Source organism: Varroa destructor, unplaced genomic scaffold (genome assembly GCF_002443255.2).
Source record: "Varroa destructor unplaced genomic scaffold, Vdes_3.0 BEIS01000006.1, whole genome shotgun sequence".
NCBI classification, from domain to species: Eukaryota; Metazoa; Arthropoda; class Arachnida; order Mesostigmata; family Varroidae; genus Varroa; species Varroa destructor.
The window spans coordinates 32277916-32290430 of record NW_019211459.1 but is presented as its reverse complement, the minus strand read 5'-3'; the positions used below and the strand labels follow the sequence as shown (position 1 = coordinate 32290430).

Here is a 12515-nt window from a genome sequence, read left to right as displayed (position 1 = left end):
TACCGTAATATGAATGTACATAACGTCCAGGATATCTGTATGCAAGGTGATATAGGCTATCTATCTTTGTATTATTGTTACTACTACCCAGTAAGTAGGCTACTTATAGCCGTGTTTCTAAGACATATTTAATTAGAAGGTCGTGCAAAAAGGCCCATATTATACGAAGACTACGCAGCACATGATATATTTATAACTTGTAAGTGTTCCACTTTATTTTTCGTTCTATATAAATATAATCACCGGTTCATAAACGGGTAACCGGTCCATTGATGAATTCAATATTAATCAATTTGAAATATGGGCGGTGAAATTTACAGTAATTGTGTTTTGTAAATAAACGTACACACATAAATAATAAGCGGATTCGGCAGAAATAATCATTATTATATTGTCATTAACAAAAGCGCTAGATCGTATAACGGCAACAACGGCGGAGCAATTTTCTTAGAAAAATTAGTATGCCACTATCATTTATCATAATCAAAATCATGACTTCTGCAAGAGTCTACAATAATAGATGTTTTATTTTTCTCGTTGTTTTTTGCGGTCGCGGTGATAATTATCATATATTTGAGTAAAAAAATTGTACAAAGACCCATCTTTGTTAAAACCATTTTGAATTATTCTTGTAATTACTGTGGTCGATTTTCAAATGTATTATTGCATGCATATCTGAGTCGTAGCTTTTTTTGATCGCGTGGAAAGGTCCTCGTGTGCGTTAACTTTAACTAAACTAAAAAGCCATTAACTAATATGTCTGGCAAATCGATTCAATGGCCCGTTCTACAGCGACAGTCTCATTGTAACAAGATAACAATGCATTTGTGCTAAATTACCGATACTCTACTGTTGTTGTTTTAGATATCAGCGTCGTCGTTGTTGTCATCAATGCTATGATCCTCGTATTTTTTATATATGCCGTGTAAAGAATATAAGTCCGCACCTATCTGATAAATATATACACACTCTATTAAGGTTAACTATATTTCTAATAATATCATTATCATTATCATCGATTATATCTGTTGGACTTTGTTGTGTGTGTGGGTGCATGCGTGTGAATGTATGTGTGTATGAATGAGTGTAGGTGACATGGATATCTTCTCAAAGCAACAACAGAAAAACTCTGGTCAATCTGAGCTGTATCGATTTCAGCCCAGATAACGTGGTGAACAAACAATCATTATTATTACTAAAAAGTTCTTGTACCACTTTGCCATTACAATGACATTTATATTATTAGTAGCATTATTATAAGACACATGCGTATCTGTTCGATTATTTCAAGTTGCGCATTACTGAAGATATGTTGAGTTGAAGAATGACCGATAGCAAGTGTGCGGTTGTAATAAATGGTGGGGCAAGCACGAATTGTGTTGAACTTAGGAAAGGCAAAAATCTTTCTATATTTGACAATTCTGAATGGTATGTCGTATTCAAGCTCTAAGTTAACAACACAGCGAGACTGTTTCATATTTACCGTATGGCATTCAACGACGATAAACAAATTATATCGACAATGAAATAAAAAGCAATAGAGTAAAACATGATGAAGGCTGTTAAAACTGAGCAAAATGTTAAAACATTTGTTGATGTATTTTAATATAGAGTATCATTATTGTCTCATTTTGACAGCCAATCGTTCACCAAAGTCGAGAAAAGAAAACTTAATTTCTCTGTGATACTTCCTAAGCTGTAAAATGAAATTAGCTCTTTGTAAGTGGTACAACTACTTTCCCACTTCTCCCCTTTTTTGTGTTTTGCTTGAAGACAACTCAATTTACAAGGTAACTTGCTGGAGTTGTGGGCGATTTCATTATCAAAGCTAATTGCTGGTTAGCTTAACCAGGTGCAGGTTAGTCAAATTTTTTGTTTTTTACGATTTACTATTGGCAGCACCCCCATCCGATGGACAGCGACACGAAATGGTAACTATTCAGTAATAGAATGCTCAACAGCTTAATTATAATGAACATCTTTAATTTTTCTCATGCAAAACTTCGATGTGTCCAGTGAAGTGTACCGATCGGTATATGTTACCATTAAGTTAGAGGAGAAAGGATTTAAGCTGTATGAAGCAGGAGAAAGTACTGAGTCGCCTTACACGTCAACTGCTTAGCGCTAGTCGCGAAGTTACCCTAGTACAAATTTAGCCTGTTTCATACCGTTTAGGTGTACTTGGGTCGAGGACCAGGGTTGCAACGAAGTTTAGTTGTTCGGATGCCGTCATTAGTACCGCTTGCACTAACCTGACACCTATGCTGCGGGAGAAGTGAGCTTTTCACTTGCCGTACCTTGATTTGTAACACACCCACTGAAGAAAGGAGTTTACATGAACAGGCGATTTCAGTGGAAAACTAAGTACAATGCACCCACGTGCACGCTGCTGTTAGAAAAAGAGGTAATCAAGTTAAGATATAATTCATAAACCACACGTAAGTGTGACTCTCTTTCTCTTGGATTTTATGAGCCGTCTCTTTCTTCATATTTGACAGATGATTGATACACGATTCTATGAATATTTGTTGCTGACGTGCGAATGGTTAAGTCAGTCGCAAGAGAAAGAGCGAACGGAGAGAGAGAGAGCGCTACCGAAAGCAAGTACAAAATCCCTTGGTGCAAAATGGCATTGTAAAATTGGGTTCAATCAAGGCACGGTCGTCACCAGGTGTTGTCGCTTTAAACAGGGTTGCGTGTTCTTCATTTCTTTTTGTCATATAAAATACAGACTTCACTCTGAGCTCATATATTTCATGTTCATATAAATGGCGGCCTTTTGCATTTTGATGTCCAATCAATGACCTACAACCGTGTGGATAGTAAATTCAAATATCGTTGCAGAATCGTACATACATATCTACTTGTATTATATGAGCGTTATTTTGTGTATGCGTGCGGATGTTATATATATATATATATATAAAATGTCTGTTTACAACATACCGTAACGAAACGAATTGTGTCGTCTCATATTGATGTTAAAGATATCGATTATAATAATTCTAATAATTGCAATTATGATCATAATTATTCGTCTTTATTAATATGAATTATACAGATAACGAAATATCGTAACGTGTTAATTGAGCATTATCATTAAGTAAGCCCATACCAATAATAACATAAACATTAATAAAAAATTAACGGGAATGATGAGAATGATAAGATAATGAATTTAATAAATATTATCGTATTTGTAAATCGAGTGGAAATAATAATAACCTTAGATGAGTATTGAACATTTTTTTATGTGCACGAATCAATTCAGTAGAATATCTACACTCTATAATTATAATAATTATTCTAACAAAGAACATCAGGATGAATATAACAACAGTGGTTATTGACGATTACGTCTGTTGCTAATTAATAATATTACTATATATATTTATTCAAAAAGTGAGTGAAAAAAATAAACGAAGCCTCGTGTTTGATCGTAAGAAAAGTGGATAGGTCGTTTATACTCACAATATAGTATAGCTTAAAATTAGGCTAAAACGACGATTCATTTCAATATCGGCCTTTCGAGGTGCCGCATAATGAAATGCCAAATACAGCATTGGCGGCGCGGCGACTTTACATCTTTGGTGGATAAAAACAATAGTAAATAAAGTTAAATGTAGTAAGTAATTAGTACATATTGCCTGCTTATTAGTTAATACAGGGTTAATGTAATAAAAGTATGAGGTACACTAGAAGCAATTAGCCTACTGCCGAGTATGCTTAACTCAAATGATGGTAGATATCAAAAACCTTTTTTCTGTCGAATATGTTTAAAGCTGGGTGATCTCAGCTAATAATCCTGGCGCTGGCTCTTTCATCAATTGGAGTTTGAAAAGTAAAATGTAGAATTATATATATATATATTTAATTCTGCTTGTTCAGATAGTTTTTGTGTTATTCGTTTCCAATTTCTAATATCGCGATTACGCAAAAGATCTTGGCATTTTAAGGGCAGGTTTTTGATTACAAATCGAGATTAATTAAATAAAAGATGCTCTGCACCAATATAGGACAGTAAATGGTCAACTTATAAAGAGTATTGTCCTGTATATTCTATTTGAGGTGAGTCCCTTACTATTTTGAAAAAAAAAATGATAAACCTTTGTTATATAGCGTTTGAGAAACTCGTTTCTGAGGCAAACTATAAAAAATTAGAAATTAGTGTCAAACTTTATCAACTTGGCCTAGTACTTGGAACTACTCAAAGGATGCATTAGCGTCTGTTGAGTAGTTCCATCTACACATCAGGTTCTTCTGAGTATTGCCTTTAGAGTCAAATGAAACAAGATTACCATTTAATTAGTTAGTTTTGGAAAAGGATCATACTTTAACAGAACGTATCATTTTGAACGCTGATGAGGTGCATGCCAATGCAAGTCAGCCTATCTTCCTATAGCAAGTTTGGTGAGGAACTTAAAAGAACTGCGTTTAAACTTTCCTATTTATGTTATTATGAAAATTAACGAGCAATTAAATCGACAAAGCAGACAACAATGTCAACATGTGCCTCGAAATATCTGCCAACATAATGTGTTGGGTAAAACACCTCAACTGCGTAATCTTAGCTACAAACAAATTATTCACCCTAAGTAAAAAAAACAACTGTTTTAATAATAATGTATGCCCTCATTTACTTCAATCAGTTTAGTCTTGGTGACAATAATTTGCTCACAATACATTTACCAACGAGTGTTCGTTCAAAGCTACTTTCTTACTTAATTTTGCTAAACCAGTCTATTACTTCCCAGTATTTTTTTCTGTGTCCATTTGTATCAACATACAAGGCTCAGTTGAATGATAAAAGCTACGTAGGATTTCCATAACTGCTCCCCTTTCTACCTCAAGTACGAAACCCCTACTGAAGCAGTTTCTCGAAATACATCACCTGAAATCGAGCATGCGAAGAAAGTGGAGAGAAAACTACGAACTAAAATGTCGCCAGGACAGTTTGTTCAAATGTCTAAGAATTGTATCGAACCAATAGACTAACTTCCTTACGCATACAACAAATGATTTTAACTCGTATGGTAAACTTATCGAGAATTGCAGAGGAACCTTGATCCTTGAAGATGCTTATTTAACTTGATTGTAAGTATTTTCGAAGAACTTTTCATATTTTCCTTTCATTCACGGCATCCACATTTGCCTTTGTTAAATATACTGAAAGACGCTGTTAAGAATTCGCGCCATAGGTGTTTCGTTACAATGCACAGACACTCAAGTTCATAATCCGTTCTGTTTTTTTCAACGTTTACTCCTGATACTCATGGCATGTTCTAGACGTACGAACCAGCATCAATCGCCGTCAGTTCCTCTTTATGTTACACTCGGTCTAATACAACACGCGCCGACTATAAGTATGGCGAACATCCGCTTTCCTGGTCCCTAGCTTCTCCAAACATTATTAACTTCCCAAAACATGAAGTGCTATGACAGAATCAACTTGATGGCAGTGATCTTCAACAGTTAGATCAAATAATTCGGCAGATGTTTGTACTCTAGCCGCTATAAGGTGCCTTCCTCGTAGGCAAAATATTCTGATTTAATGATTTCCGGAAGTGGCTACGGTGAATTTTCACCTAACCATTTGCCTAGTATAGAAATATAGAAAGCGAAATTTCTAAGCGGTCACATCATTATGCCATAACACTTCCGTAAACATTTTAACGAAATGTAGTATTTCCTGAGGCAATATTAATATAACATAATCGAACATGTGCATTTGTTGGGTATGTTTGTTTTTGTGCTCCAGATTTATCATGGTAGATTACGTGTTTCATTATGTACCGACAACCTCATTATTGTAACACTACCAATAACAAAAACTAAAACTAATAATCGTAATAATAATTAAAGTACCACACAGGTTGTCAAGATAGCTGGCGGAGAAGGAGCGATTTCGCTTAATACTAAAATCATTTTTCAAACATCTATTCACTAATAATATCTATCTTGATTATTGTATTTTCTATTGTGTTTCGAGATTGTTAACTAGCGTCCGTTGAAATATAAAACTATTCAGCAAATGATGAATCTAGGTGACGCGTAGAAGATGTTCTGAAAGATAAAAACGAAAGCACTTTATAGTATGTCACAGCAATTTTTCTAAAAACTTATAGTATTGTGCTATAAATTATGTATGAACAACTGAAGAATATTGCAGCAAGCCATGATAAGTTGCTATACCGATGGATACCCAGTAACTCCCAGCGAAATAGTAAATATTTCATTCATAAGGGTAACCGTCACAAGAATACAAAATGAAACTACTCACTTTCCATTGGAATTCGGAGTGATTCCGTGTCCTTTATTGTAACTTCATATAACTTATTTCGGTATTTATATCGAATTCGAAGGACTTTTTCCTCTCCCGGACATGGATCATAGAAACCGGGAAGATTTGCCTTAAAATCAGTAAACATACAGAAGAAGTTTTACCTATGATGACCTACTAATTCTCGATACTTCGATGTCATCAGTCCTAACCATTCCTTCAAAATAGCACGTTTACTTTGACCTTTATGCTGATACGTAAAAGGATCGTCAATACCTTTGAAGTATCACCTAGAACGAGCCGTGAGTTAGTTGCAAGCACTTGAAGTGGTATTGTAACCGAAACGACCTCCCTCGATACTGAATTTCCGTAAGATCGGGCGTCCGGTGAGGAAGACCCTATATTTAACTCCTCAGCTGATCCGTATTCTGCATACACAATAATCAAACCCGAACGATTCTCTTCCGTTGAATAATTTCTCTGGTACGTTTCCCTCATTAAAGAAATCTGTAATAGTAGAAAATCCAAGCTATTTTAGTCAACCTAAGTACAAGAGATTACTTGGGATATTACATTTTACTATATTTTAAAAATAATTAACAAGATAGAGTCTATTCTTGTAAAGTGCATTTTTGGCGGCATTACTGACAGCCTTATCGTTTGGCCGTTGTGAAATGCTTAGCCAAGACAGTTCTGGCTGCAAAAAAAATTAAACTCAGTTTTTTTTTTTATTATCCCAAGAAGCACGCATGACGAGATTAATCAAGAAAATAATCATGAACAGGAGAACAGTACATGCATATACGGGCCTGGTTAGAAATTGTTTTTTTTAGTGGAAGTGGCAACAAAGCGAACATACCGATGCTTCTGCATTCTTTCGCTGCTCAGCTACCTTTTGGCGATTCGCTTCACGAAGCTTTGCGGCCTCTCTGAAAGGGTAGAAAATTGCAAAATGTCTCATTAACCAAAAAAGATTGGACTTAGTCGCTTAAACAATTGATCTAGAGCCATTACCGGGGTAATGCTCGAAGTGAAGCTGACCGACACGGTTATTATCGGCTTCATTTTTGAAAGCCTACAGATTTCTGAGTGCAGCATAGCAAATAAGACAATAAATATGTAGTGCCTCTTTGCAGATGTTATGATTCATTCGTCTGCCTAATTATTAATTTTGTAATTAGCTAGCAGTCAATTTCGTGGAAAAAAAGACTACTTACGCCTTCTTCTGGCTAGCGTAATAAGGCTCAACGGCGAATTTGTTAATTACAAAGTAAATGATGAGTGGCACCACACTGCCATATAAGATTGCACTTGGATTAACGTTCTGTGATAACTGTAAAGGAAACGCAAAGGTTTGATTACCCCGAATAAACGTAACCTGCAACCAGTAACAACAAAAGACACAAACAACATCCATACCTTTAATGTCTATCGCAACAAAGTTATATCGGCTTCTTCCTTATAGGTCATCGATTTCTGATGTATTCATCCCGCACAGTAATAAATTAATTTGCTCTTCGAAAATGCTCACGAAAGGAACTCCAATGTCACTAATCGTATAAACAGAGCCGTCATAATACGAGAAATTATGCATTCACTAAGCTCTTCTTTTAATAACTATAATTTTTTGAACGCATAATGGCAGACGGCATCATCTTGCCAGAACCATACTTTGATTGAGTGAATCATATATTGGTTAACCCAGTTTCAACCGCAGAAAAATAAGGTGCTCAAATTGCTTAACATGCCCTCAGTTACTGCATTAATGACTGGTCTCGAGCAAAGCGTTCGTGAATATTTAAGGCACGAAGCAACAAACAAAAGTTCAACAATGTTCAACTTTGCGACAAGACAGTGCATAAGGTTCTACAAGGTGTAGCGTGTCTATCGCGCAGCTTATCGTTAGTATTAGGCCTCGAACCAACTATTTAAAAAAATAAAAAAAAAAAAGATTAATCGTCTGGTTCAAGTCAATAACCAAATGGCGTCGTCTGCATGAACGTCTTGGTTGTAGCGTAAATATTGAAACTAAGTAAATACACTATAGAATGGATAACCCTCACACTAACTGTACTGTGTATACCTTTAAGGCACAGTTAGCAATGAATGAGATAAAGCACGACATCAAGTGGAGCAGCGCAATGTACTATTAGGAATTGTTGTTTATGTATTAAATATAAGTACAAACCCTATAGTATTATGGTAGGTATGTTTAACTTTTCATAAGTATCACATCTTCCTCAAATAGCTCGCAATAGTGCACAAACCTTGAGCACAACCCCTTGCGGGTGTCCAACGGTCATCGAGGCACCCAACGTATTCAGTTTAGATATCTTCGTTTTACAGCCATATGTAACTGTCATAAAAATCGTTCCTAGCCTGCAACCAGAGGATTAGCAAGCACTCAAATCAATAGTGATTACGTTAAGAGGGTGCTCAAATTATTTCGACACGTAAATTGACGGATAGATATATCGTCAAGTGTAGATTAAGATTTTGAAATAAATTCTGATTAAAGCTTACGTTTGGCCGTTTTGTTAGTATAAATACCTGCTCTAAGTAAATGAGAAAACTATTGCAATATTTTTCTCTTCAAGCCCATTTGAGCTCCTAAATAAATATACTTTATACTTGTACGAACTTCGCGGAACAGTGTAGTTTCGTAGTATCCCATAATTTGTGTACGTAGCTTATGCCAACGTAACTATCGACAACACCGATCTGCAAATTAGACGAGATGTGCGTGTTGTTACTGGACCAGGCAAGCGTCGCTGTCATGCTTTGCTGGTAACCCTCTCGCCAAGTCAAGTAGCCGATTGTATGTGCGCTTAGCTGGCGGGCCAAAACCATCGATACCCCTGGTTGAAGCTCTTGCGACATGGGCTGCAGATCCACTTGAGCTGTTATAAAACTAAGAAGTCAGATCATAAAAAAAATAGACTGTTTATAAGTATATAATTTGGAGAATTTCGCCTGGTCATGATTCATTTCGGTGATACCGAAGCGCAATACATCGACAAAAAGTATGCATATGTGATCGACGTATAAATAATAAAAAAAAAAAAACATTTGCGCTATTATGCAGCTGTCAAAATCTGTCTCGGAATTTGATTCAGTAAAATAAATGCTGACCCTTTCGTGTAGCAAGGCTTTACTCTGGTCATAAATATGTAATAGCTAAAAACAAAACATATACGCGTACTCCTATCAACAGACAAAAAAATTGGTTTTCATTACAAGCCTGCGCAATGAGTGTTGCCACTTCGATACAGCTGTCACAAATAATTATTGCGTTTTAAACCTACAAAAATGAAGTGTTCATACAATCGTTTCAACTAAAAAGGAACGTACACTTTACCTAGCATAAACGTGAAACTTACTGTTTCGAATCGAACGTCTTAACGGCCTTAGCTGACCCACTGAATGCGCTGCCCATGCCTGCTGTCAGCTCCATCCATAGCGTATTCGAAAATATGTGACGCCAGCTGGCCGCTAACGTCCCGTAGCCGCGTCCGTTTTTCGTTAGCAACGTGCCCGACAGCGTCGTCGTATCGATTTCCGACAGAGGGGCTTCCACTGATTGGCGGATCATCATTGTACCCATTTCAAGGTGAGGGAAGAAGCTAAAAACACGTAAAAACAAAAAACATCCACCGCGTGAACGGTGCGACTCCAGTTTATTTTCATGTTGTTTATGAAAACCTAGAGCCTCGCTGCTACAAGGACGTTCAGCTATTACCCATAATTCAGCACATGATTGTCGTATAATTAGCTGCGCATACCATTCATATTCGTACAGTAGATATTATTACAACTACAGAAAGGATCAGGCAACGTGCGTCTATGTACACCAGTCTCATAGAGTGTAGAGATCCGGCCAGTCGAGGCAGACGTCACAAGTCAACCAAAAAAATCCTTGCCACACAAACCTTGCCTCCTCAGAATCGTAGTCATCTTCTTCGTCGTACAACGTATCAAACATGTCAGTGGCATCAACCTCCATCGAAATGAGTCCTGTGGGGTTCGTGCGCTGTTGGAGACGTCGTTCCTCCTGAAAGATAATGGAAGTCGATTCGACTTTATACTAACGTAGGCGATTATTTGGTTGCAGATTTGACTGAACAAAAGTTATTCTAAGGAGTATCATTGTAGGTACTGGGTAAATCACAAGCGGCTACATTCGACAGAAAGTCTTCAGCATGATTCATTTGACTACTGTGGTTCTTACCTGTTGTCTGGCCAACCGTTCGTACTCTTCCCGAATCTCCTGGGCAGTTTTAGTCCGTAACGTAATTTGCCACCCGCTCTGCTCGAGTCCCGCTGAGCCGAGCGTATCATAAATTGCCCGTCGTTGAGGGTCCGCCAACACTAAATTAAGTTACAGTTAGTAAAGAGCAAGCTAAGATTTATGAACAAGAGCCAGCGGTAGCCGCATATAGGCTATTTTTATTTTTTTTTTGTGTTTGACAAATAAGTGGGCACAGATAATGCGAATCAGAACCAATTCAAGCTCGAATTTTTTTTCTTGTATATTAATGCTCAACGTTAACTTGTTTCAACTACATTGAACCTTATTTTGCATGCTATTTCATACGCATGTGATTTATATATTTCCTTAAAGATACTGCTTATTGCAAGAACTTGGTTCAAAAAAATATAAAACGTAGAAAACACATTGCCCATACTTAGGAGGGACGACTTATTGTTTATTGCCGGGGAATTATTTAATTGAACGTTTTGGTAGTGTTTTAACGTGCTGATATAATATCATTATAATTTTAACAGACAGCCTGTGAATTTGAACTACCGGTGAAGACACAGCTAATCGTTGAAGTTCGGAACTTATAGCAGAACATATCCGTTTCTCGCTCCGCCTTTTTCTTAGTCGTCCACATGGAGATCAAGTTGCTATGGATCTATTTTAACTTCAAATTTTTACCCAACTTATTCTTATTGTATCCTATCCAACTTGTTGATACATATCAGAACTTTTAATGTTTACATTTGTTTCATCAGCCGTAATGCATATTCTCGACCTTATGACCTATCCCAAAGATCGATGTTATTCGGTAGATTTCTTTTCAGTGCAGTGAACCTCAAGCTAGTATCACTTTTCCGTCGACTCTTGATAGAACCTTCACTGAATCCGTTATGCAGACAGCTATATACTATACGTTATTGTGGCTGTATCAGTTCAACTGACCGTCGTGTGCATGTCGTATCTGGTTGAATAGCACCTCGGCATTTTGTTTGTCTCGGTCGTTCAAGTGCTTATCGGGATGGTAGACGCGGCTAAGCATCCGGAAGGCAGCCGTAATCTCCTCTGCCGTCGCCTGTCCTCAATACATTGATGTACAATTAGATAAAAGCAGAGGTGTGATAGGTTAATTACTTATTTACGGTCGCGCTGTCGAAGACAACAGCGAACTCGTGAAATAGAACAGGATTAGCGGATCAACACGCGACTGAAGATCGCGCACAAAACAAAATTTACTTTTGGTGGGACGCCGGCGAAGAAAGACGTTGCGATTATGGGCCAGGATACGTTGTATGCTCCCAGCCATCTCTCTGATCGCTTACCGTTCGTGAAACATTGAGCGTTGCATAATAATCGTCATCAACGTTGCTTCTTTTGTCTTCGTGTTGCCCGTCCGTGGGCGCCGCCATCTTGATTACTAGCTGGATTTTGCACGCCGGATGGATGTGTTGATGTTTACATATTTGTATTTGGCGCTTCTCGAGCTACAAGTCAGGGGAGAAGAAAAACGTGAGTGAAACAGACCCGGAGCAGCCACCTATAGTGTTAAAAAGTTTGTGGAATTAGGCGCGCACTGCCGTTTATCAACCTATTAACTTCATATGCAACGGTAGACAGAAACGGTTAAATAAAAATTTGAAGTACCTTATAAAACACATTTAGTAGGTCAAACGTTATCAGTTTAAATGAAATCAAGCGCCATTTCTCTATAATATCAATGATTCGTATCCAAAAACTGCGATCGATTAAAATGTCATGCACAAAAATTTCTGACAAAGACATAGCATCCTGGCGCTCTTCAAAGACTAGGATGTAACAGATGTGCACGTCATTCGTACGTTTCATCTTGCACAAAAACCTGGGACAGGAAAGACCGCGGTGCAAATGAGCATTAAATTGCAAGTTCATTTGAGCTTTAACGTGCGCCTACTTTTTACAATTCTTAAGAATTTCCGGAATAGATATATATATATATAT

At 37.2% G+C, this 12515-nt stretch overlaps 1 protein-coding gene across 1 annotated transcript in view; it reads right to left on the bottom strand.

Annotated features, from left to right (window-relative positions):
• Nucleotides 1–4611: 4611 nt before the first annotated feature.
• LOC111253537 (dnaJ homolog subfamily C member 11) overlaps nucleotides 4612–12515 on the bottom strand; it is a 9446-nt gene continuing 1542 nt past the window's right edge. Inside the window, exons 2-13 of the mRNA XM_022813058.2 lie at nucleotides 11861–12022; nucleotides 11484–11613; nucleotides 10509–10648; nucleotides 10210–10331; nucleotides 9661–9903; nucleotides 8922–9191; nucleotides 8548–8659; nucleotides 7498–7658; nucleotides 7140–7209; nucleotides 6557–6787; nucleotides 6281–6410; nucleotides 4612–6063 (exon numbers count right to left, since the gene is read on the bottom strand). Of these exons, the coding sequence (XP_022668793.1) occupies nucleotides 6041–6063; nucleotides 6281–6410; nucleotides 6557–6787; nucleotides 7140–7209; nucleotides 7498–7658; nucleotides 8548–8659; nucleotides 8922–9191; nucleotides 9661–9903; nucleotides 10210–10331; nucleotides 10509–10648; nucleotides 11484–11613; nucleotides 11861–11947 (1719 nt within the window). The 5' untranslated portion in view covers nucleotides 11948–12022 and the 3' untranslated portion in view covers nucleotides 4612–6040. The remainder of the gene's footprint in view (nucleotides 6064–6280; nucleotides 6411–6556; nucleotides 6788–7139; nucleotides 7210–7497; nucleotides 7659–8547; nucleotides 8660–8921; nucleotides 9192–9660; nucleotides 9904–10209; nucleotides 10332–10508; nucleotides 10649–11483; nucleotides 11614–11860; nucleotides 12023–12515) is intronic.